Source organism: Radiomyces spectabilis (assembly GCF_025331425.1).
Source record: "Radiomyces spectabilis strain NRRL 2753 chromosome Unknown BYT42scaffold_6, whole genome shotgun sequence".
NCBI lineage: Eukaryota > Fungi > Mucoromycota > Mucoromycetes > Mucorales > Radiomycetaceae > Radiomyces > Radiomyces spectabilis.
This window is the reverse complement of record NW_026251931.1, coordinates 859,116-883,002: the sequence shown is the minus strand read 5'-3', so window position 1 is coordinate 883,002 and position 23,887 is coordinate 859,116. Positions and strand designations below refer to the sequence as shown.

Genomic DNA, 23,887 nt, shown 5'->3' with positions numbered 1-23,887 from the left:
AAAATAGTGAAGCCGACGGCAGTAATGGAATGAGATTATGAATCTATTTCTTTATGTGCAATAGGTGTTAAGCAATTTTTTCAATGGCATCTGATACTATATTATACCGTTATTCCCGTCAAGTAACTCTGTACCTCGTGGCTCATACAGTTTCTTATATTTGTGTCGACGAAAAAAAAAGAAAGAAAAGGTGGGGGAGGGGGTAACCATCTATTTACGATGCATTTATCTACAGAACACCTTTGGTGCTAGGAATATCGTTGGTTCCGGTTCTTGAAATGGCCTCTTTGATGGCCACAGCCAAAGATTTGAATGCGGATTCAGCACTAGAAAAAATAACCTCCAGTCAATACAATCATGCCTCACTTTCCCACGTTCCCATTTTTCAAAATTTACCGATGATGGTCGTTGAATCCTTTGAGAACATCCACATGAAGCGTGATTCCTGCTGCGGTAGCAAATGATTCAAATACGTGAGGAATCATCTCCGTGGATAGTGTACCAATCATTTCTCGCTTCAGGCCAAGATCGATGCAAGCATAAGGACGTCCGGAAATATCCACCACAGATCGGGACAAGGCTTCGTCCAAGGGACAATAAGCCGAACCAAATCGCTTAATGCCTCTCGGTGTACCCAGTGCTTGCTTGAATGCCATACCAAGCGCAATAGCTGTATCCTCGGCCGAATGATGATCGTCAATGTGAAGATCGCCATCGCAGTGCAAAGTAAGCGACCAGCCACCATGCTTGGCTAACGCATGATACATCTAAATCGTTAGAGGGAGAGTGGATTCAGTTCCATGTTATGCACAGATCAAGAGCATGTATGGATCTTACATGATCGAGAAAACCAATGCCAGTGTGCACTTCGATTTTTTGATCAAACTTGGAATCGAGGTTCAGGGTCAGCTGAATATCGGTTTCATTAGTTTTTCTGTTGACAGTGGCGGTGCGTGCTTCTTCGGCCATAGTGCAAGGTAAAAAGAGAGAGGGCGAAATGGGAAGAGAAGGATGTAAAAAGCTCAAAACCCGATGGATGAATTTTTGTGCCAATCAATGATGTGACTCAGGTTTGCGCATGGCTGGGTTCAAGTGTCCAATGAAATTGAAATAAACACACGCTAAGGCGAATTCTTTTTCAAATTCTCTGGCATTTTACGTCCTAAAAGACCAATCGCAAGTCGAAATTACTGTAATAAACGGCTGCAACTGTCAGTATGACTTTAATATCATTGTCCTATTTTCCAAATTACATAACTTTGTCTATTTCTTATCATCGGGTCTATAATCATCCTGCAATCCATTGTCAAGGTTTTATGGAACTTAAAAAAAAATGAGCACAAACCACTCTACACCCCTGATGTACCAACAATGCTTTATCCAATACATACAAATGCGACCCTACCCGTATCAGATTATTGTAAGCGCAGAGATCGCATACTCATATTGAATTTAGCGAAGAGAAGTGGTCCGTTGACTAAATTCGTACAGCCGACAGTAAATTCACCCATGCCGTAAATATCACCATCATTACGATTGAGGAAGTATTTTATTCTCAATAGGATATATGAAAATGAGTACATGTTATGATAATCAAACAGAGTCACGTGTTTGAGATTGCAAGAGAACAAACTTTCGGTGAATGCATACAGGTTACTAAAGTTTCAAGCTCCATTCACTGAGGGAAAAATGAAAAGTGGAGGGTGCCAAATTAACCTTAGTAACGAGTATTACGAGGCTGGTATAATTTTTCGATATAGTGTCGAGTTGAATGGCGGCGATGGACGCTGGTTGGCTGCAACACCACACTCCAATGTCAGGTCGGAGCGGAGTTTTGCCGCGGTGGATTCTTGCTGACGAGATGGGAATTCGGTTTCCACGAATCCTATAAAGCTCTGGGATTCTCAACTTCCCGCAAGTTTCTCTCAGTTTTTATTTCCTTTTTCTCATCTTTTTTTTCGTTATTTTACATAACCTACCATGTCTGCCGCTAACGATCGTTTGAACGCTATCAAGGGTCATTTGTCTGGAAACTTCCCCAACGGTTTGTTGGCTGGTGAAGTCGCCATTATCACAGGCTCAGGGTAAATTTTTTTCATCCTTTGCAGAGTTTGGCAACTAACGTTGCTTCGTTTTCGTTATTCAGCCAAGGCATTGGCAAGAGCTGTGCTGAAGTTTTCGCCCGTGAAGGCGCTATGGTTGTTGTCACAGACATCGATGCTGGTAACGCCAACTTGTGAAAAAAAAACAATCAGTGCATATTTGGTAGATTAATGTTTGTTTGGGATCCTCGTTATGTAGCCAAATCAGACCAGGTGGCAGCTGATATCAATGCCGCTGGCGGCAAGGCAATTTCTGTTCCAGGTGACGTTCTCAGTGCCGATTTCCCTGAACGATTGGTTGAAGAAACTGTCAAGTAAGTAGGAGAGAAAAGGGGGCGTCTTTTTCTGCATAACAAGAAACGAGCAAACCTTCTAAACTTATTCTTTTCAGGAACTTTGGCAAGATCAACCATATTGTAAACAACGCTGGTTTCACTTTTGACGGCATGATCCACAAGATTACTGATAAGCAGTGGGATTTAATGTTGGCTGTTCACAACACGGCCCCTTTCAAGATCATTCGTGCGGCTGCCAAATACTTGGTATGTAACCATGCAATTTTCCCTCACGTAAACTCTAAAAACAACCAGAAACTGACTTTAAAAAATTTACAGCGCAAGAAGGATGGCGAAAACAAGTGCATCATCAACGTAGGTTCATCAAAGGAAAAAAGTAATAATGGATGGCTCTGTTAACGCTTGCCTGTATTCATAATAGATCTCCTCCACTTCTGGTCTCCACGGTAACCTCGGTCAAGCCAACTATGCTACCGCCAAGGCTGGTGTGGTCGGTCTTACCAAGACTATTGCCAAGGAATGGGTGAGTGTTCACAAAACGGACAAGTGAAAAATGGTTATGTGAATCATAACATAAAATGCTGTTAGGGTGTGTTTGGTGTTCGTGCCAACACGGTTGCTTTTGGATGGGTGGATACTCGTTTGACTCGTGCCAAGGAAAGCGGTGCGGCTATTGAAGTTGGTGGTCAAAAGGTCGCTTTGGGTATTCCTACCGGTAATAAGGCTGCCGGCAAGGTCAATGCCTATGCTGACATCCCTCTTGGCCGTGCTGGTACTGCCGAGGAAGTCGCTGGCTCCGTCTTGATGATGTGCACTCCTCTTTCCAGCTACATCACCGGTCATACCCTCGAAGTGACTGGTGGTCGCGGTATCTAAAAATTCTATTTTTTTCCAACCTTTGAACGCTTTGCAGATTCCCCAATCACATTTGTACAGAACCTTTCGTCGCTTTTCTTCCAATGAAATAATAGTCCCATACAATAAAAAAAAACTTTTTTTTTTTCAAACTAAAAACAAAACAAAGGAACCGGAACCGACATGGTTGATGTGGATGATGAAGGGCTTATCTGTATTATTTAAAAAAACCCGAATGCAAACTTGAAATATAAAAAAAGAACACTACACATGACAAAACTCTATAAACTATACAATAAGAAAAATATGATAACGAATATGCAGGATATTTTTCTCTACTCATGACGATCAGCCTGTTCGGTATGTTCCTATAGAAACAAGTAAAAGTGTTTGTTAGTTTTCGTATCCCTGGTTGTCGCTTTTAGTATCATCATCTCAAACTTACAAAGATATCCAATGCATCCCAAGGATACACAAGCCATTGATCGGGCATCTCCACGGCAGCGTAATAATGTTCCATGATCTTGGGGGGCAACTCACGCTTCTTGGGCTTGTCCTTGTTGTGGAGAACAAACACACCCATCTCCGTTTTGCTTTCACCCTTCTTCATACCATGACGAATTTCCTCGGCTTCGATATCCTTCAAAAGCTCTTCCACGGCAAAGGCGAGCGTCTGACGAGTATCATCGACTTCATCAACGATAAGGATACGGCGGCCCAAAAGGGAGATCTCCGAGTGAGAAGCACCAAAGTTAAGCCACTGGGTCTTGGTGACTTGAGGAGGTGCCGAAGGAGTATCTTCCTTCTGGCTCTGGGCGATCTCGATTTCCTCATACAACGACAAACCGATGGCCTGGATAGGGATGTTTCTGTTGTTGCGCTTATGAAGGAAGGTACGAAGAATACGCGCAGGGATAAAACCACCACCACCGATAGCAATCATCAAATCAGGCTTGAAGTTCTCATTGATGCCAAATCGCTCCACTGACTGACGGATAGAATCATGGATCTGATTGTAGCTGTATTACATTGAACAAAAATTAGAAAAAACTTCTGCTTTGTGATACTCGCTTGCCAGGGTGGATAAAAAAGTATAGACGTTTTTTTTTTCCCTTTTTATTTACCTGATGTGCAATTTCGACATGGTGTGGAAAAAGGGGAACGACTTCGTGAGAATGGAAGAGGAAGAAGACCAATATTTTGAATTTTTCGATTGACAGGTGGTTTTACTTTTTTTTTTTCTGATAGTCCTTTTTTTGGTCACACCCCGACGAGTGGCTTGCAACCCTTGCGCATCGGGTGAATTAAATCGCCGTCCACCTATGGGAAAGCGTGCATTGTCTCGCTTTCCGATAGCCATTCTCACGAATGGCAATAAATGAATGATCGCTCGGAATGACTTTCCTTATTGGGCCGCTCGTGCACTTTTTTCACAAGCTTTTTTGGCACACATTTTCCTCAAAACAATGGGCACCAGAATGACACATATCTGTGGAAACAAGATTGGCAACAGACTTTAGCAAAACAATTTAGCATACATTTTCTCTTTGCTTTCCTTTAGCCTTTTGACTACCATTCCCATTAAACTGCGTGCACTGTTTACAGGCACAAGTATGCATCTTTAAAAGAACAATTTCGTATGACGATGACAAAGCGATGAAGTACCCCGCAAATCGATCTCGAGTTTCAAAATAAAGTCGGAAAAATTTAAATGACAATCACAAAAGCTAGATGATATCTTTTTTTTTAATTTTTGAAACCATGGCGTAAGTTACGCGTACACTTTCAGCACTTGAGTATGATCCGAGGAGATATTCCTGGTGACCATACTTTGAGATTCAGGCAATTCAAGCCTTTCTGATGACTGCGAGGATGCGGAGTCGTCCGGCAATTGGCTTTGACTTTGTCGTTGTAATGAATGGCTTTGTTGCACATTCGTTTAATTTTGTGTGTTGGCTCGTTCGATTTGAGCTGGTCAATAATTTTTTCGAACTGCCGCTTTTTTGTTGAGCATATGGTATCCACAGCCGACTGAAAGTTCTGCTGATATGTTTCCTGTGGGTAAATCTCTGATATCGCGATCTTAAAAGAGAAAATTGATGGTCGGATCTTCGGAAACAATGTAAAGACAATCGTTGCTCGAAAAAGAAGAGCGCCACAGCAAGAAGGGAGTTCAGCGGAGATCCATGACCACCAGTGTCGGAAGTAGTCCCCTTGGAGATAAGGAAACTTTTCTTCGCCCAGATTAGGGAAGGGATTCTCAGTAGCCATGGTTTCGTTTCATCCGCCTTGAAGTCCAACAAAAGCTTCACCGGAAACGTCTAAAGGCCAATACGACAGGGAGGGGCATCATAGGTTTTGACAATATTTAATGCGTAGGTGATCAGTCTCCTAAGGAATGCCTCGTTGATGGTGTTTTGCACTTTGATCAACATAGGGGAGAATGTCAAAGGCAGCTTGAGCGCATAAAGGACATCGCACCGAGTACTGTTCCAATCGTACGATAGCGAATATCGAAACCGTATTCCATCGAACGGACAGGCCATCGCAATAGCTTCGGCGCAGTCTTGCTCGGCTTGAAAATGGAGGCAAGAATCGAATGATCGGTAAACAGGACGAATCTCCTTCCCTTCAAGTAATGGCGGAAAGGGTCAACTCGAAGAGCTTCCAAATGCGTCGCCGCGTAATTCTTCCCGCTACCACGGAGACTTCTTGATGCATAGGCAACCACATGCTCATTTTCCAAAGTCTTCGCATCTTCTACCTACGATAACACCGTGCCCAAACCAGGAGTACTCGTGTCCGTGGACGAAACTTGCACTTTTCTTATTATCAGGGAAACCAATAAGGAAAACTCCGTCAGAGCCTCAATAAGCTTGCGGAAAGCATCTCCCTGATCCGCCTCGCAAAACGAACCATGCGTTCTTCTTTAACAATCTCGCCAATGGATCAGCAACCATCGTCTTCTACCAACCCCCGGTAGTAACCGGTCGGACCAAGGGAAAGAACCGACATCGTCGCAACTCGCAGGAGTAGGGAAATTTCTTGGCCTTTTTGATATTATGATCATCAGGTCGCACACGATCTGCTGTCACCGTTTGACCCAAGTATTTGACACTCTGTTGACACAAAATGTCATTTCTTCCTTTTCAAACGTAGGTTTGACCGTTCGGACATCTCGAAGCGCAACGTCGAATGCAGTTTGTGTTTCTCCAACGAGTTCGAAAACACTAGGACATCGTCCAAGAAAATGATCAAAAACGGCTTAAGTAGTCAGCCAGGATTGATTGCATCATTCGTTGGTAGTTACTAGCCGCTGTGGAATTGCCCAAAGGTAAGATGTTGAGCTCGAAAGTTCCCCTTTTCGTCACGAAAAGTGCGCCCAGCATGCCCAGGATTATAAGACCAACTGGTGATCTCCAGAGGTACAATCGGGGCTCGAAAAATACTGGTTCACCGCTTGTGGTGTTCCAAAATGTCGTCAATATGAGGCAGAGGATATGCGTTTTGGTTGAGCATCTTGTTCAATCTTGATAGTCTATCGCCAGTCGCATAGTATCGTCCTTCTTCGTAATAAAGAGACAAAGATTCGCCCATCCTCCACCTAAAGGTTTTGACGATATCAAGCAATTCCAGCGTGATAAGATCAGCAACAAGTTGATGTTTAAGCACCGTTCGACTCAGTGTCACCACCAGTTATGTATTCTGATGATGGAATCACTGTTACATGATTGCGGGGGAAACAAAGAAAAGATAAAGAGAAAAGAAAAGGGACAGTATTTTTTTCTTCTCGAAGGCTCTAATTTTCTGCGTCACATGACACGAGCCAAAATCTTCAGGGTTGAAGGCCCCCTCTTTGTCATGTTCTTTTCCTTTGTTCTTTATCTTTTCTTTGTTTCCCCCGCAATCATGTAACAGTGATTCCATCATAAGAATACATAACTGTGGTGACACTGAGTCGAACGGTGCTTAAATACCAACTTGTTATTGATCTTCTTATCACGGTGGAATTGCTTGACGCTCCAGAATGGTTCCTATACCTTGACTGATGGCGATTGGAATAATACACGGTACAATGTCCTTTATGTACCCAGGTTGCCTTTGTCATTCTCATACGTAATGACGGAAGTGCAAGGCACAATCAACGACGAATTCCTTCGGCGCTTGATTATCTACTCGGCGCAGACTATGGAAGGTCAGCGCCACTGTACAAGAGGCTGGTGCCAAGTGCTTTCGCAAGAAGACAAGACAAGGACAAGGACAAGTACAAGACTTCTGTAGTATTGGCCTTTGACATTAACAAGATGTCTCCGGTGAATCTGCTGCTGGACTTTAAGGCAGAAACGAATTTGCACCAAAGTCATGGGTTACAACGACAAAGTCAAAGCCAAATCGTTGGACGACTCCGCCTCCTCGCAGTCATCAGGAGAGCTTGAATTACCTGGCGCTATGCCCATGGGACCGCGATCAGTATCGAGGCATTCAATGACTTTCGAAGACATTGGTTTCCTTCAATCTTTCAAGAAAAATCATCCTAGACGCATGAACTGGGAATTATGTCTCAAAGCTGGTCATCGAGGCAATTTCCTTATGCGCCACTGTCATGGGAAAAGGCCAAAAAGCATCGGAGGCCATCAAAAACTCTTTCCGCGATTTTCCAGCATGATATCAGCGTACTCAAAAATAATAAAAAATTAAAAAAAAATTACATCGAGATCATCTAAATATTGTAAATGGCATTTACATGATTGCGGAATAACTTCATTTCTGTGTCTTCGTCATGAATTTTTTTTAGCAACAGCTTATAGACAACAGAAAAAAACATAATACTCAGCGCAGTCAACAGTCTTGAAAGAACGACATAGTCTGCAAGTGACACGAGAATAAGAATCAAAAGGTTCCTTTTTAGGTAGTAGATATTCTGCACGGTAATGCAATCCATTGAATTGGATGAATCTCTCCAAACATGTCCAGATTTATTATTTCCCATGCGTCTATAAACTCAAGTCCGTAATGGCCATTTGGAACTTTGTTCGTGCGCTAGACTCTCTTTGTGCGAAAAGAGTGCAAAAAGCTTATTTGCATGTCGAGAGATGGGGACTTTTGATTGGCCCATTTTGGGGTATTTCCATTGTCACGGCGCGCCTTTGAGGAAGTCCAGTTCCTTGTCGTCCCGAATAAAAAAGTATTCATAATGGCGTTCGAGAATCTCTTGCAAGTGGTGGCACACTGCGACAAATTTCCTTATCATATTGATTTGGAGCACAAGGACGAGATACATCATGTCGTGCCTCTTTGCCTGGGGCCTCATGTGATTGGCAATATCTTACCGAGCGTTCTGCCCCACTTGAAGCAGTACAACGACAGCCAATCGCCCGCCCCTTTTGTCATTGCTTCCAATGTAACCTTTGCTTCTTGGGTCGACTCTTTCGAAAAACGCACTCAAGTCGTGAAACAACTCATGGACACTTGGCGCGCACAAACGGTCTTTTCAGCTCTGGCAGGTACGGAATGACCCTGTTTGGTCTCGCTGATTGGGAACAAAGACTTTCAGGGAATGACAACGGCATTTACTTTTTTTCTTCTTCTTTTTTTTTTTTTCTCCCCGATTCGTATAGGATGGAGAAACGAGTTATATCCAGTATACGGTGATTCATCACGGGTGGATAATGTGGCGTTTGTTATGGAGCGTGCAGCTACCCCACTGTTTGGCATATCGACGTTTGGCGTCCATCTGAATGCCTATGTGCGGGACCAAGATAACGACATTAAAATGTGGGTGGCTCGTCGCGCGCTGACCAAACCGACGTGGCCAGGTTTACTGGATAATTGTGTGGCCGGAGGCATCAGCTACAAGTATTCCACCAAAGAAACCATCGTCAAGGAATGCGACGAAGAAGCCAGCATCCCAGCAGACCTTGCTGTCAAGGTAAAAGCAGTAAATTTATCCATATCGAGCTGATGATCCTTATTGCATCTTGTTTTTTATCAACAGGCCCAAAACGCTTCTTGCGTTTCCTATTACACCTACACCGAACACGGTTTGCAGCCAGAGACACAGTAAGTTTAATGACGATGGGCATCAATTGGCCAACGAAAACTGACGGTCCTGTTGTAGATACATTTTTGATCTGGCCTTACCTGCTCATTTCACTCCTACGCCGCGAGACGGAGAAGTACAATGTTTCTACTTATGGCCCATGGATAAGGTTTGACTAGATCTGATTTCTTTCTCGGCATGAACTTACAAATTTTGATAGGTGAAAGAAACGATCCTGAATGGTGAGTGGAAGCCCAATTGCGCCCTTGTAGCCATCGACTTTATGATCCGCCACGGAATGATCAACGCCGATGAAGAACCCGACTACATCGAAATCAGCTATAGACTCCATCGTCGCTTACCTTTTCCTACCCCAAAGAAAGGAGCTCAATAAACAGCATTCCTCTCGTACCCTAATTTACTGAGTGGTATACTTTGGCATATCGACGCCAAATAAACATATTCTTTAGGACGCATATTGTAAAGTTAGATTGGAGCGATATAGTGCTACAGAACTTTCACAAGAGCTAGAAAGAGTGGAATAACGTCGTGAGTTTGGTCGAATTCTATTCAACGTGAAGTGAGCCTCTCTTATATGTCACTCGCGTTATTGTAGGTGGTCACGGCAAGAGTGAGTACTGCGTAAAAAAAAAGGGGAGGGGGGAATGAGGACGTTTACCTTTCTTTTATAATGATGAAATGAAATAGTATTTTTAGTCTATAGTATTAGGTGATGAAAATAGCGTAGTTTTAGATATGAAAAAGGTAGATAAAGTAGGATACAATGTTTTTTTTGGGGGGGGGGGAGAGGGGAGAGGGAAAAAATGGAAGAAGGACGAAAGGAGCAGCCAATCGAGTAACAAGAGCAACAGTTATACATGGACGGTGTCTCCATCCAATGCTTTGAGCTTGCCTTGATCTTCTTCGCCAAAGGTGCCTCCACTCGCCATTTTCTTGTCACTCGCCGGTCGATCCAGAGTATCGGCCCAAGACTTGATAGCATCCAACATTTCCATCATTTTTTCCTCGTTGCCACTAAATACATCTACAAAAAAATTTCCATCATTAACCGCTGAAACCGGGGTCACAACAATCACAAAGCAAGATGCTTGCCTTTAATGGTGTATCGGCCATCGACCGTGACGCCTTCTCTTCCCATAAACTTGAAAGCCGCCACGATATTATCCAACATTTGCATACTAACGGACGTGGTGTTGGTGGTGGGCGGTCGTCGGACTTGCTTGCCGCTGAGATTTTCCAACAGATCAATCAAGATATCACCTGTACGAAGTTCATTGAGATCCGTGATCTTGCTGCTGATATTTTGATTGATCCACGACAAGTAATCTTCCACGGTCCAGGAATGATGCCAATGTTGACTCAAGTGACTTTCTTCCGTCAACCGACGCAATCCCCCCGGTCTTTGCACGGCCAGAAGTTCATCGTGATGAGGATCAATCAAGTCTTCGTCTTCGTCAGGACTGAAATAATCATGTGACGTCTGTGACACCGATAACCGGTATTCTTGCGGTGCGGGTCTCGGTTCCTGTGGAGCGACATCATTGGGCTCCGGGGTCGCATACTGACTCGCCAGTGTAATTCCCGACTCGGGTGTTTGCGGCAACATGTGAAGTGAAGTGCGGCTGGTGTCATCTGATATGGAGGCTCGCATGATGGGTTGAGAAAGCTCTTCGCGCGACGCCGAGAACGGGCGAGTGTCAATAGGCGTGGGGCGATATGATGTATGATGTGCCTGGTTCTCTTTGTTAGAGCTGTTGCCGTTGCCGTTGCCGTCTTTGTTGTTGTTGTTATACAATAGTACAGAGGGTGGTCTTGGTTTCATGCGACGTGCGACTTCCAAAGGTACGGTGGGTATGGTGCTTGAAGACATCACTGGGGCTTCCATATCTCGGGAAATGGTAGCTTTCAACAAAGCCGAAATCCATGCTTTCAAACTAGCTTGATGATGCGTGTAAAAGTAAAACGTGCGTTCGCGTTCATGCTGGACCTTGAAACAATATTTTCCGGGATAAATCGACTCATCAGCCACAATCTTGTAGCCTCGAAGATTGATAATGCCCTTCATGCGCACATCCTTTATAGAAGAGTTAGAGAGTTAGTAAAATATGAGAACTACTAGGAGGGGGTATGACATTACCTTTGGACTCTTGAAATAGAATAGATTGGGTCCTTTGAGAACGAACCATCGCTTATTCCAAGTTTTGTACTTGTCACTCCGCTTATGCAACCAGCCTTCCATATCCGGGGTGACACTACCATCCGAAAATCCCATCCGTTGCGCAACGTAATCGGCGGAAGCTCGGGACGCCACAGGAAGAACCGTCTGCGGCCGTGAAGTTGACATGAGCAAGCTCTTTTTGAAGCTACTGTAACGACTGCAAGGAAGGATCGATCAGTCACTATGCCCTGAAAAACGCATGTATATCTGAGACGTATTCACTTACGATTTGGCAGCGGAAGGAATGGACGATGGAAGATTGGACTGTTCAAAGAACTAGACATACATCGCGTTAAAAAATAGCGAATTCGACTCATTTAACAGAGTGGTGCCTTACTGCACTGGGTAAACTAGCTGTTGCGGAGGGATTTCTATTGGATGTCGATTTTTGTATAAGCGTAGTGGTGGGACGGTCGGCGATAGGATGATGTACAGGTGGGCTGGATGTAAAGGATTCGACAGAATACGAGTAATTGGGACGACTGGGTTGATCGCTTTGAATGGAGCCTGGACTGGTGTAAGTCCGCGGGTAGACGGGCGAGGTCGGTCGGAATGTCTGTGTTGAATTGCGAATCACCGTGCTGTAATCCGAAACCAGATCATCGTCAGCATAAGGCATCAATTTTGGCGATGCAAGTCGGCTCGTCTGAAGCTTCTCATCATAAACTCGCCCCGAATCCACCTCACTGTGATCGTTCAAAGGTCGCTGCGCCTCCGAGCTCTACCAATTGTGCCAATTCGGATTTTAGTGGTCCTTTTTTTCTCTTTATGGTTGTAAAACGTAAAGGCTTACATTACTCAATGTGGGCGTAGTAGCCAAAAGTGGGTTGGACTTTGATGCGTGTTCTCTCGGACGATTCCCACTTGGATGATTTACGGTTTGATGGTTCACGTGGTTTCGAAGTGCACAAATGGCATTATGAATTTTGAATCGTTTACCAAAAGTTTTAATGTCAAGCTCTTTCAACGAATCGGCCGTCAACTCTAAAAGGATGTCGCCCGTAATTTCCTGAGCTAAAAAAAAAATATAAACAAAAACAAGGTTCATTTGATTTAGTCCAGCCAATGAATAATCCGCGAACGCCTGATTAATTTACCTTTAAAGTTGTCAGCGTGATCTGCGAACCCCATCGATGATAACCAAAAGGCGACTTGATCCATGGACCAATCCTCAGGCGCAGTGTGACTCAATGTGGGTAATGACAAGGTGATCTCAAGGGTTTGTTGCATAGTTTTGGAAGGGGCGGTGGAATGTGGCAAATGACGAGCGGAAGTTGAATGAGATAAGGACGACGAGTCGAGAGAAGAGAAAGAATTAACACGTGGTAATGGATCGCGCGAGACTTTGGTGGAGGAGGATGTCGAGGGGGTAGGAAGATGATGAGACGTAAAAGATGTGTGAACCTTATCAGCTGAACCCAACTGCATTCGGTAAATGTCGTGTTCCAATGAATCGATTTTGTTCTCTAGTGAAGGGGAGCTGTCGGGCGTTTTGGTGGTCGTATAGTTCATTGGAAATAATCCAATTTCTCCCCGTACGTTACGTCCCTATTAAAATTGGAAAAAAAAAGGGTGTTATTGAAACAGTCAATGATTCCAAAACTTTCAAGCAAACCAAGGTACCTGCCACCACCCATCATTGTAGCCATCGTCTTTTTCAAGGACAATGATGGGTTCTCCTACTGAAAAAGCGATTTCATCGTCGTTTTCTGCCTCGAATGCGTGTATGGCATATACGGTTTCTAGGCCAGCCATATGTGTTCTATAGATATATATAGATCGGTGGCAATGAACACTGACAATGGACAAGAAACCAAAAGAAAAAAAAATAAAGGTGAAATGAGAGGAGAGCAAAAATAAAAGTAAGGTATAAAATAATAAGAGTGTGGTTTCAGGTTTTCCCAAAACCTCAAGTTCTCAGTGAGACAATGTGACCGCCAATTGCCTTTTTTCTCATGGCGGACATTCTGGCGGTGATTGAATTTGTCGATCGTTCCACAGGACACAACAATAACCCATTAAACTTGTTGATGATGGTTGGGCCTTTGAATCGTCTCTTTACTTGGAAGGATAAAGATATCGCATGTCGGAATGGTTAAGTAAGCTGTGTGACATTTTTGATTCTCCATTACCGTAAATGGTGTTTTCGCGCGCATAGTCTGTTATGCAGGAGGTCAGAGCGCGCCAACTTTCGGCACCTCGAGACCGTCAGTGGCATGCGGGAAGATGCCACGCATTAGTATCGGAGTCCCGCTGGACCACTGAATGCCAAAGAATTATCTTTGCTCTACTGTATGGAAACAGAAGCTACTTATACAGGGATGATAACCGGACGATGCTTTTCAGAATTTGATGCAGTCTTTTTTTTTTGTTCTTGTTTAGACGACGATGATTGTATGCAGACTCAGGCTGCCGGTGTCCTTCCACGTTAGAATAACGACAATGAATTGTGCATACCCGCATCAACCAATTTTGCACAAAAAGGGATATTCTGCAGGTGCCACCACTACCACTGGTGCAACGTGCTTCATTGCAATAATCGACCAGAAAAAACTCGTTTACGCAAAATGCTATGGTGGACTCCATCTCTGGTTCTAATGTTACACAACGATCCATATACCATCTTTAGCTTTTCACCGTATTCTCTAATGTAATGACCCCATCTATCCAAGCAAATGGCTCGGGAACAGTATAGTGGTTCTCATTTTTTTTTATCTATCCGAAGCATATGTAAAATTCATCATGGTAAGTGTCATTTTGGCTTAAATTCATGATGTGTTCCAATTTCACTACTTTGTTTTTACACGGTAAGGCTACTTTTTTTTCCCTTCCCTTGGCCTAAACGTGTATGCGTGTATGCATCGGAACTGACAATATATGCCCGGTAAAAATAGGTCTTTTTTGCTATATCGTATAAGGCATTCGCATACATTTAAGATGGAGAAAAAAAGGTTGGATAAGAGCAAAGGATCGTCACGGTTGAATCATATAAGAATTTTTTCAATCACCGGTTCGACTTGAAATGGAGGACATGGAAATGTCGGCTGGGGTTATTTCGTACGACTATCCTTTTTTTTCCCCTTGGATTACTTCCATTATGCCAGAGGTAAGGGACATTACTGCTATTTTGGTTTCCCCACCTTTTTTTTTAAGTAGATTGCTCACTTATGGATGATTACATATGTTAGACTCCTCCATGTCAGAAATACGGCAAGTGTTCCTTTCACCAAGTGACATACGAATGACGTGGTTAACGTTTTTAGTGTTTTATTGGGTTGCTTTTCTATAGCTTGCGACATTCAAGATTGTCTCCAAAAGAACAATTACCAGGAATCGAAATGTGAAGCGCAATTGGTTGCCCTTCGAAAATGCTGTGAAGAACTACTGGATAACAATGGGTCAAGCGTGTGCTGTCCCGTCAAGAAATACGGGAAACAAGCGCGAGAAAAAAAGCAGTAGACCAGAGAAAAGAAGGAAAGCTTTTTAGTCCCAAGGAGAATTCCGAAATTACGTGATAGGATGATGAATCAAATTGTTTGCGATTGATTTGAAATTGAATTCAGAACTACAAAAATAAAAATATAGAAAAAAAAAGACTTAACCTGTTCCCCAGCAAATATAATATTTCTTTTATCTCGCTCTTTCTCTCCCATCTTTACCTCATCCTTTTTTTTTTTTCTTCGCTTCAACGAATCCATTTTTTTCATTGCGTGGTAGTCTTCAACTTTCACTTGCTTTTTAGTGTCGTGTCCTTTCCGTCATGTCCGGGGCTTCCGTGATACCGTCCAATTCACCGTTACCAACTGAACTTTTACTAGCCATCTTCCTTCACTTGGATGGCGCCACCCTCGCGACGTGCGCCACAGTATGCCGTCACTGGGCGCTGGTGGTTAATCACTACGATGATCCGATCTGGCGAACCATGGCCAGTCGTGATTTTCAAAAAGGCATTCGCCGGTTCTGGTCGCTTCAGTTTCCTGATCCCCGCATTCACAACGACATTGGATCGCCGGTTGCCAAAGAAAAACTGTGGCGGACATGGCAGGATATGTATCGAATCACCCGAAACTGGTACAACGGCAACTGCTTTGGTTATGCTCCTGCCATCGTGGAACGGTCTCAGTTACCTCCTCAGAGCTTTCCTTACGCCGTTGTCGGGTCGCTGCAGGAACAAACCTTTTTCACCGATCTCACCGTGGCAGCCAGTGGCCTTATTGTTCGCTCCAACCCTACCTATCGAAACACGCAGGGGCTTCACAGCCTTATCCTTCAGGATCCCCGCACATTGGAAGAAACCTATTTCGATCCTATCTTACGAGACGTCTCATCATCCAACGACATTCATGCCATCGTTTGTCAATACACCCATCCCACTTCCAAATGGCTCGTAACAGGCGGTCTAGATGGATCGGTCGCTCTGTGGAACATGAACACTAAAAAACTGGCAAGACTGTGGCATGGACATCGTGGCCGAGTCCTCTGTGTGAGCATGAATGACAAAGGTGAGTGACCCTATCATCTGGAAAATAGACCAGTGTCACTCACATTTAGGGAACATAGTGGTTGTCAGTGGCGGTTCTGACAGTATGCTTCGTGTGTGGGATATAGAAGACGAAGCGGATGCTCCTTTGCTGAAACCCACAGTGCATCCTGCGATCCACACATCACGGCGTGGCACCATTGACATTTCTTCCTATCTCTCTTCACGCAGCGAATGGTACCAGGGGGTTGGGGAAGTAGCCGCCAATGGACACTTGGTCGCTTGTGCTCCCGATGCATCGGGTCCCATTCTACTGTTTTCTCTGTTGACTGGATCCTTGGTGTACGAGCTGCGCACGATCGATGCGACCTTTGCCGCCGCTGCTGCCACAGCCACCGGGGCCGAATGGGATCCATCCATGGAAATTATCACCGCTTTCACCAAATTATGCATGACTCCTTTTTTCTTGCTCGCCAAAGGCAAGTATATACCCGGTCAGGAAGGTCCGCCTGTATATCCCGTTGCCGCGGATCGATCCTCCAAACCGTCATCCGGCTATGTCACCCCACTCAGTTCCCACGCTTCATCCTCTCCGTCGCCTCCTACCGCCCAAATGACTCCCTATCAGCTTTATCACTACTATCAATCGTTGAACGCAAGTAGCGGCTCCTCGACGCACGCTACCACCGCCCCGTTATCCTCGTCTTCCGCATTGAATTGCATTAATGTTTGGGATTTGCAAACCGGCAAAACTGCATTTCGGCTTGCTCCTGTATTTGACGAACCTCAAACGAACTATACCATCACTGACATTCGTGTGACGCCTGATTATTCAAAGGTACTGGCGTGCGTTGAGCTCCGGTCTTCGTGCGAAGAGAAGCTTTACTGCTGGGATTTTGGAGGCACATGCGTTCGTCAAGATCAACACACCACCGATGTGGCGGAAGCGTTTCGCGTCAAAGCCGTTCAAATTGATTGCTCTCGAAAATCGCATATCCATGGCGACGATGCTCAGACAAGAACGCAACGCAGAGCGGGACAAGTCATTGGCCAATCGTGGGCTTGTTTCATGTAATTCAAATTAAACTGTACATAGTGTTCAAATTTTTTTCTTTTTTTCGGTTGTATCATAGACAGTTGGTAGGCCACACCTTTCAAAACCGCATCATCTACAAAACCAAGCTACAATCGCATGGTTTGAATACAATTAGGAAGGGGACATCCTATACCACTTCATAAAAACAAAAAAGGAAAATTAAAGAAAAAGGGTATCATATTGATTGCTTGACAAAGAAAAAAAAAATTGGATGGAATAGAAAAACTATGGGATGGTATCGTGAGGTTGTCATTGTATAAGCGTAAAGAGTAAATGCAGGGAATCAATGAAAAAATGGTTCACAGGGTGTTTAAAGGATTCTAACGCCGTCTTTTTCGGGAGAGTGAACGCGCAAACTGTGGATAATCATGCTGACGCGGCCCTTTTTGGATTTGTTCGAGGGCTTTTTGCGCTGGGTCTTTTTGCCTGTATCGCTGGAATCGCTGGTTTCTGGTTCGTGATCCCAGTGATTAAAGGCGGTGAGCGTGGTCATGACGGAACGAATGGATTGCTGGCTTGATAGTCCTCGACGGACATGAGGAGCAAGATTCATGGTTGGGCGGGTCTCTTTTCCGGTCGCATTTCGGATCCAACGGTGTTGCAACGCTTCTTCTGCTGTAATGCGTTGACTCGGGTTGTAGGTCAACAATCGATCCACGAGATTCTTGGCCGCAGGAGAAATCTCGGACCAATAAGCATCATCAAACTCATAGCGCCCGGAAAGAATACACTCGAATAAAGTCGCCTGGTCTAAACCCCCCAACCCCCCAATGTTTCTTACAATAAGTAACCTGCCCTGTAGCCAACCATGTGAAAAAATAAAAAAATACCATACCTTCACCCCAAAAAGGTGTGTAACCACTTAGTAACGTGAACTAAAATCCGATGCATGAATAAGATTAACATATGAATGACCAAAAAAAAAGAAAAATGGAGTTGGAAAATTAGCTTACCATAATGACGCCAACGCTCCAGAGATCGACCGGTTTACCATAGCCTTTTTGCTTCAATACTTCGGGGGCCACATAACCTGGCGTACCACATGCTGTGGTCAGGATGTCATCATGATTTTTGAGGATTTTTGACAATCCAAAATCGGTAATCATCAAATTGGCATTGTCAGCCGGGGTATGGAATAATAACTAGTCGAAACAATGAGCTCGTCAAAGAAAGAGTTTGACCCGCTGGTCCTTGTATTCATGTTACTTTACGTTTTCAGGCTTCAAGTCTCGATGCACAATCTGCAGAGCGTCATGCTTTAGCTTTAGAAAAAAACAAGCAGGAGGTTGGAATAAAGCTGGAAGAACACTTACATCATGCTCGTGAAGGTAGGCTAATCCTTCCAGAATTTGTCGAACCAGTTGGGCTGCGTCTTTCTCTGTGTAGTTGCCTTTGTTCAATAACTGCTGAAATAATTCACCGCCACCAGCAAGGTCCGTAACGATGTAAACGGCGTCTTTCGATTCATACAATCCATGCATAGAAACGATGTTTGGGTGCCGCACTTGCTTTAGAATATCTGTCACAGATGGCCATTTTGAATGATGATTTTTTTTCTAGGAGATATTGAGTGAAATGATCTTACCCAGCTCGCTATCCAGCATATGCTCCTTTCCTATAGGGCAAGAAAGGGTTATATTTCCATGTGAGCGAACTGTTTCGTTGACCACGGCAACTCCGCCCGATGGGAACTGAACGCCAAATTTGAAACGGTACCTGCAATTGCTTTTTTAAGTATGATCTTGAGAGCAAATGGTTGACCCGATGTGCGATGTATGCATTCCTTTACAACTGCAAATGAGCCTACACCCAGGGTGCGCTTGGTGACCTTGTATTGTTGAAGCAAGTCGGAAGGATACTGCGGCGTCTCTGGTTTCTCTTGAGTTTTCTTGAATAAAGCCAAGATTCGCTTCACAAACGGCGAGGTCTTCATGGCAACAGGGTCAATCAGAGAAAATAAGGTGGTTCGGCTTTAGCAGAGGCAAAAAGGAAAAAGGCAAAAATAGTCAGGTGACAAGAAAATTGATCAAGCGTAAACAAGGATCAGAAATGAAAAAAGAAAGAGTTCCGTACCTTTGTTTGCAGAGTGAGGAGTTCTGACGTTGAAAAGGCAAGGCGGCCAAAAAATCCCCCATTTTTTTTTTTTGTTTTTTGTTTTTTTTGTAATCAAAAATGGCTGGCATCGCAACTGCAGACTATGTCACACTTCGCTTCAGGATCAATGCAAAAATTTATGAGAAGGCAACAGGATAAAGAAGACTCCGAACGAAACTCCTGACAGCAGAAATGTTAACTTTCGCTGCTCATTCGACATTAGCCTTTCAACCGTTTTCTGACATGGAGTAGTTTTGTGATGACAGCAATCATATGATGACGTTTGCAATCAAACTCTTTTCGTTGAGCCTTCAAAACGTTGGGCTGTAGCTATTTTTGATGGTTTGAAAGATCAGACAATAATTTTTGGTGCTCGATATCAATAGAGATGCACGTTTTTTGTATCATTTTCCAGAGTCGCCACAGACTTCCGCCGAAATTATGACTTTTTTCAATGAAGCTCACTTTTCTGCTTCAATACAACAATCGATGAACGGTAAAATCGAAAACAGGATCGCTCCACTTGTATACAGCCCATTGGATCAAGATAGATTGCTTCATCTTATGCCTCCCTTTTTTGGTCAATTTACTTTTTTTGATCCAACCAATAATTGAGAAGGGAATTGAATGCTGCTTTTGATGTGTAATGGGAATCATTTGGTTTTTGATTTCTCGAGCTCCCTCCCCTTGATGACGAGTCCGATTTCAATGCGCGGTTTCTCATTTGTCATTGGTGTGGGTTAGGCGGAGTTTTTGTCGCACTATTGTGACTGTTCGCTTATTTCTCGGCAAAGGAAGCCAAATAGCCGACATTTCCCAACCAACGTCTTTTTGCTGTTCACAACTCTTAAAAAACAGTTAAATCAGACTCTCTCCCTCCTCATGTCGTTTGCCAGACTTGCATTGAAACAGTTGACCCGAGCCAGCGCTTCTGGTTTGCGCTGCGCCTCCGCACAACAAGTGCAGCGCAGCAGCTCCCGTATGTTAAAGAACGGTCTTCACAGTGCATCGCTTCCTTTTGCTCGCCGATCCATGGTGGCCAAGCAGACCATTGCTTTGTTAAGCAGACAACAAGGTAAGTACAGGGGAAAAAATTATATCCTATGGATGCTTTGCAGGTATTCACCGATTTTCCCTGTTGTTTAGTGCGCACCATGTTTATCCAGACGGAGCAAACCCCGAACGATGATTCCCTCAAGTTTATCCCCGGAGTGCCTGTGATGGAAACCGGCACGGCCGAATTCTTGGATGTGCGTGAATCGATGAAATCGCCCTTGGCCAAGCAATTATTCCAGATCGACGGTGTCGCGGGTGTGTTTTTCGGCCCTGATTTTGTCACCATCTCAAAGAGCTCCAGCAGTGAATGGCAATTGATGAAGCCGGATATCTATGCTGCGATTATGGATCATTTCTCGTCTGGCCAGCCCATTGTATACAACGAAGCGGATTTGGCAGCAAGCGACACGACCATTTTACCGGACGATTCCGAAGAAGTGCAGATGATCAAAGAACTGCTCGATACCCGTATCCGTCCTGCAATCCAGGAAGATGGCGGCGATATTGAATTTTGCGGTTTTGAGGATGGTATTGTCAAGCTCAAATTGAAGGGAAGTTGCCGTGGATGCGACAGTTCGGTGATCACCTTGAAGAATGGTATCGAGAACATGTTGATGCACTATATCCCCGAGGTCCAAAGCGTGGAACAAGTCATTGATGAGAACGAGGCCGTGGCCCTCCAGGAATTTGATAAACTTGAGAAAAAGCTCGGTGAAAAACAAGCATAAATAACGAAATTCCCCCCAAAAAAACGATAAAAGTAGACCAAAAACATGAACAGCCCCCGCCCATTATCCGTCATATAATAAACTATAGATCCCTTAATACAATGGCTGCAGAAATAGTAATTGACAATGATTGCGCAATAGCTTTTTTCGATATGTTGTTCTTGATTTTTTGTTTTCATCATGATGTTCAATATCTTTAATCCTTTTCAAGATTGATGGCATTACCGAATTTCGCATAAAGGTTGCTTTTGAGTTCATCCATTTTACCATGAACGGTATCAATTTCGGTGCGCAAGTTTTCCAAGTCTTGTTCCAGCTTTTCTGAGTCCTTGGCCACCCGTTCCAGTGCTTCCGAGACAGGAATGTGAACAAACGCATCGCCAATCTTGTGTCGAATGGGTTCATCTTCATCTGCCAATTCAAGCTCCATTGACACGTCGTCCAGGTACTCTTTTTCTTGCTGTTTTCGATATGGAACTTTTAGCTATGACTGTCGTCTCAACCAACGCTTTTTCTTTACCTTTAGTTTCTCGTATTGCTCTTCGAGATCTTCGATTCTGGCATTGTATTTACTGAACTCGTTGATTTGCTTCTGATCTTCCCAAGACACTTGGACATCGGCGTCTCCTTCTTCGGTTTTATCAAGCTACATACAACTGAGAGTTTAAGTCACCGGTTTTACTGGTGCATGTCGTCTTCAATAGCGTACCATACGAATATTAGACATGGTGTATTTTTTGTTGGTATATGTTACGGAAGGAAAACGTTGGACCAGTGTTGGGTGCCCACCGCGCCGCATTCGCTGCAAACGCACTTTCCCAAATTTCCTCCAGCAACGGACACATTTGGAAGTCCGTCATCAGCCACCCCTTGGCCCAACTGTATACTCTTATTTTTTTTTAATTTTCTCCATATGTTGAAAACTGTTGCTAACCACGTAATATCATCATTTGTTCGTTGCGTAAAACGCTTATATTATCTGTGCGCGCTCAAGCTATGATGCTTTAGGCAAAAAAAGGCTTGAGAATATCTGAAAGAAAGCAGTACAAAAGGCTGTCGTTGCTCGCTGTCCACGAGAGACCACACTATTCGAGCATGGCTTTGAAAAGCGTCGATGGCTATCCCCCATAAGTATTCCTTAACATCAGGCATATGGCGACTGACAATGGTAATATTGGCTATTTCAAAAATCTTGAAAAATAAGTGGATGCTTTATTAGTTCTTGTAGTGATGTAGGATCCCATGGTTTACGTCTGATAACCTACTGTATTCAAATCAAATGGAATGATATGGCAAGTACTGTAATAACGATTTAGCTATAGGTACTCGGTTCTTCAGAAAGATATACCTTTTTGTAAACATTTTATCCGGTTGTTCATTTATTTATCATGCTATCTATCCTATGATGGGGACTATTCCAAAGAAGAGCCCCAAGAAAAAAAAATGTTTGTCGAAGAAAGACGCACCGATGACAATCAACTGTAGCAATATATCATAGTGATCTCTTTGAAAAAAAAAAAGGTACTATGTGCTGCTACTAATGCGTGGAATAACGACATTCAGATATACTTGAGCTTTGGTTCCAGTATATGACGTTTATCATTTGGTTTCTCTTTTGCAGCCAATGTCTGTACTGTATTCATATGTTATTTATGAAGAAGTGTGTTGAGAAATGAATGGAGAGTCGTAAACAACTCTGGGGGGGGGACGATATTCTACTGGAGTCGTTCTTTTTGTGCTTCAATTCAATCCACTGTGCTAATAAGTTGAAACCCTTTACACTTGGAGCAAGTGGTGTGTATGATCATAGATTTTAGCAAATACATAAGGTGAGACAACGAATGGCAAAAAGGCGAAAAGGAGAATAGCAAGTCTACCGCCTCTGGAGGTAGTATTTCAATGGCAGGGGTATTCCCATAAACGGGTCCAGAAACTCACACGTCTTGGATTTCCAAGGAGTTCCCGATCCTCCCAATTTGCTGGCGGGATTGTTTCAATGGCTACTGTATCACCTTTCGGATAATGACTGATTTTGCCATTAAAGTTTAGGCATCTTTGATCCTATCTCTATAGGAACGATTTTTTGGAACTCAGAACCGTAACTAGGCCCATCCTACAACCGACGGTGATGGCCATGTATTTCACGTAATAGACATCAATATGATCTTTGTAACAAGAAGTTATGACAAAAGTATGGCAGCTAATCTGCATGATGGCTGCGGTATGGTATCATACAAAAAAAGTTCCGACAAGTGGCATTCCTGGTATTACATCGCCACAGATTCATGTGAAATGATAATAAACCCATAAAATAGAAAAAAAAATAAAGACGATGGATGATGCATAACGTAATGATTGCATTCATATTCTGTTGCATTGTTCACTTTGTTTGTTTGTGACAAAAAACATAACAAGTAAAAACAAAAAACGAATGTACCGAGGTGTGTTCCTGAACTCGAATATTTCGGGAGTTCATGGTCGCTTTGCTTGCTTGAAAATCGACCACTTCCGGTATTCAAGCACCGTCCAAAGATAGACTACTTTTTCCTCGTCCTTCGTATACATCTTAGATGACTGGCTTTCAAAGAAACCCAAACTTCCGGAAGTCGCTGTATCAAAGTTAGTTGACTTGTTTTTTTTTCAACGTCAGTGTCTCTTGGGGCAAACAGCTGGTCATGACAGATGCACAACGTCTCAGATTCTGTAGAGCAGAAATTAGGATGTCTTTTGGGTACATGATGAACGTCACTTTACAACAATGTTTGTTGATATGGTCCCAAAAACAACAATATCGTGTGATGATGGACAAATCGAAAACGGTAAATTTTATGATGGTAAATGGGTCCTGCCGATGGCAGTAAACTCCACGAGTTTTAGAGTCATTGTTGCTAAACTATTGTC

The 23,887-nt window shown here is 43.6% G+C and overlaps 13 protein-coding genes across 13 annotated transcripts; 6 read left to right on the top strand and 7 right to left on the bottom strand.

The window, feature by feature from the left end:
- Nucleotides 1-18: 18 nt before the first annotated feature.
- BYT42DRAFT_568526 (Imidazoleglycerol-phosphate dehydratase-domain-containing protein) lies at nt 19-1,016 on the bottom strand. Its single transcript, XM_051568190.1, has 3 exons — nt 838-1,016; nt 397-767; nt 19-326 (listed from the first exon to the last, which is right to left on the bottom strand). Exons 1-3 carry the CDS (start codon nt 967-969, stop codon nt 230-232), a joined length of 600 nt encoding a protein of 199 aa, XP_051423717.1. The 5' UTR covers nt 970-1,016; the 3' UTR covers nt 19-229.
- Nucleotides 1,017-1,947: 931 nt separating this feature from the next.
- BYT42DRAFT_568521 (uncharacterized protein) lies at nt 1,948-3,410 on the top strand. The gene is made up of 7 exons (XM_051568189.1): nt 1,948-2,084; nt 2,147-2,223; nt 2,302-2,416; nt 2,494-2,644; nt 2,717-2,752; nt 2,820-2,921; nt 2,987-3,410. Exons 1-7 carry the CDS (start codon nt 1,981-1,983, stop codon nt 3,272-3,274), a joined length of 873 nt encoding a protein of 290 aa, XP_051423716.1. The 5' UTR covers nt 1,948-1,980; the 3' UTR covers nt 3,275-3,410.
- A 30-nt stretch (nt 3,411-3,440) lies between these two features.
- BYT42DRAFT_568518 (phosphoribosyltransferase-like protein) lies at nt 3,441-4,435 on the bottom strand. Its single transcript, XM_051568188.1, has 3 exons — nt 4,378-4,435; nt 3,699-4,272; nt 3,441-3,621 (listed from the first exon to the last, which is right to left on the bottom strand). Exons 1-3 carry the CDS (start codon nt 4,395-4,397, stop codon nt 3,589-3,591), a joined length of 627 nt encoding a protein of 208 aa, XP_051423715.1. The 5' UTR covers nt 4,398-4,435; the 3' UTR covers nt 3,441-3,588.
- Nucleotides 4,436-4,972: 537 nt separating this feature from the next.
- On the bottom strand, nt 4,973-5,799 carry BYT42DRAFT_635595 (uncharacterized protein). The gene has a single exon (XM_051572491.1). The coding sequence runs from the start codon at nt 5,522-5,524 to the stop codon at nt 5,039-5,041; it is 486 nt and encodes a 161-aa protein (XP_051423714.1). The 5' UTR covers nt 5,525-5,799; the 3' UTR covers nt 4,973-5,038.
- Nucleotides 5,575-5,799, bottom strand: BYT42DRAFT_495872 (uncharacterized protein; the record flags this gene model as incomplete). The annotated part of the gene is made up of 1 exon (XM_051564385.1): nt 5,575-5,799. The coding sequence occupies one exon, from the start codon at nt 5,797-5,799 to the stop codon at nt 5,575-5,577; it is 225 nt and encodes a 74-aa protein (XP_051423713.1).
- Nucleotides 5,800-7,134: 1,335 nt separating this feature from the next.
- Nucleotides 7,135-7,968, top strand: BYT42DRAFT_568516 (uncharacterized protein). The gene has a single exon (XM_051568187.1). It carries the CDS (start codon nt 7,616-7,618, stop codon nt 7,949-7,951), a length of 336 nt encoding a protein of 111 aa, XP_051423712.1. The 5' UTR covers nt 7,135-7,615; the 3' UTR covers nt 7,952-7,968.
- A 310-nt stretch (nt 7,969-8,278) lies between these two features.
- On the top strand, nt 8,279-9,766 carry BYT42DRAFT_568515 (NUDIX hydrolase domain-like protein). Its single transcript, XM_051568186.1, has 5 exons — nt 8,279-8,757; nt 8,872-9,182; nt 9,249-9,313; nt 9,372-9,462; nt 9,514-9,766. The coding sequence occupies exons 1-5, from the start codon at nt 8,448-8,450 to the stop codon at nt 9,685-9,687; spliced, it is 951 nt and encodes a 316-aa protein (XP_051423711.1). The 5' UTR covers nt 8,279-8,447; the 3' UTR covers nt 9,688-9,766.
- Nucleotides 9,767-9,851: 85 nt separating this feature from the next.
- Nucleotides 9,852-13,416, bottom strand: BYT42DRAFT_532078 (uncharacterized protein). The gene is made up of 8 exons (XM_051565428.1): nt 13,156-13,416; nt 12,630-13,080; nt 12,326-12,546; nt 11,870-12,253; nt 11,759-11,808; nt 11,452-11,689; nt 10,407-11,388; nt 9,852-10,338 (listed from the first exon to the last, which is right to left on the bottom strand). Exons 1-8 carry the CDS (start codon nt 13,285-13,287, stop codon nt 10,166-10,168), a joined length of 2,631 nt encoding a protein of 876 aa, XP_051423710.1. The 5' UTR covers nt 13,288-13,416; the 3' UTR covers nt 9,852-10,165.
- Nucleotides 13,417-14,594: 1,178 nt separating this feature from the next.
- On the top strand, nt 14,595-15,168 carry BYT42DRAFT_568512 (uncharacterized protein). Its single transcript, XM_051568185.1, has 3 exons — nt 14,595-14,638; nt 14,721-14,742; nt 14,822-15,168. The coding sequence occupies exons 1-3, from the start codon at nt 14,630-14,632 to the stop codon at nt 14,989-14,991; spliced, it is 201 nt and encodes a 66-aa protein (XP_051423709.1). The 5' UTR covers nt 14,595-14,629; the 3' UTR covers nt 14,992-15,168.
- Nucleotides 15,169-15,292: 124 nt separating this feature from the next.
- Nucleotides 15,293-17,087, top strand: BYT42DRAFT_545728 (WD40-repeat-containing domain protein; the record flags this gene model as incomplete). The annotated part of the gene is made up of 2 exons (XM_051565832.1): nt 15,293-16,034; nt 16,093-17,087. The coding sequence occupies 2 exons, from the start codon at nt 15,293-15,295 to the stop codon at nt 17,085-17,087; spliced, it is 1,737 nt and encodes a 578-aa protein (XP_051423708.1).
- A 490-nt stretch (nt 17,088-17,577) lies between these two features.
- On the bottom strand, nt 17,578-19,200 carry BYT42DRAFT_514626 (kinase-like domain-containing protein; the record flags this gene model as incomplete). The annotated part of the gene is made up of 7 exons (XM_051565199.1): nt 18,825-19,200; nt 18,694-18,723; nt 18,422-18,627; nt 18,320-18,349; nt 18,062-18,250; nt 17,944-17,983; nt 17,578-17,858 (listed from the first exon to the last, which is right to left on the bottom strand). Coding segments are annotated over exons 1-7 (993 nt in total), but the record flags the coding sequence as incomplete, so codon positions are not given.
- Nucleotides 19,201-20,084: 884 nt separating this feature from the next.
- On the top strand, nt 20,085-20,986 carry BYT42DRAFT_545726 (scaffold protein Nfu/NifU N terminal-domain-containing protein; the record flags this gene model as incomplete). Its single annotated transcript, XM_051565831.1, has 2 exons — nt 20,085-20,277; nt 20,349-20,986. 2 exons carry the CDS (start codon nt 20,085-20,087, stop codon nt 20,984-20,986), a joined length of 831 nt encoding a protein of 276 aa, XP_051423706.1.
- Nucleotides 20,987-21,182: 196 nt separating this feature from the next.
- BYT42DRAFT_545725 (Prefoldin subunit 4) lies at nt 21,183-21,713 on the bottom strand (the record flags this gene model as incomplete). Its single annotated transcript, XM_051565830.1, has 3 exons — nt 21,183-21,446; nt 21,507-21,632; nt 21,696-21,713. The coding sequence occupies 3 exons, from the start codon at nt 21,711-21,713 to the stop codon at nt 21,183-21,185; spliced, it is 408 nt and encodes a 135-aa protein (XP_051423705.1).
- Nucleotides 21,714-23,887: the final 2,174 nt, after the last annotated feature.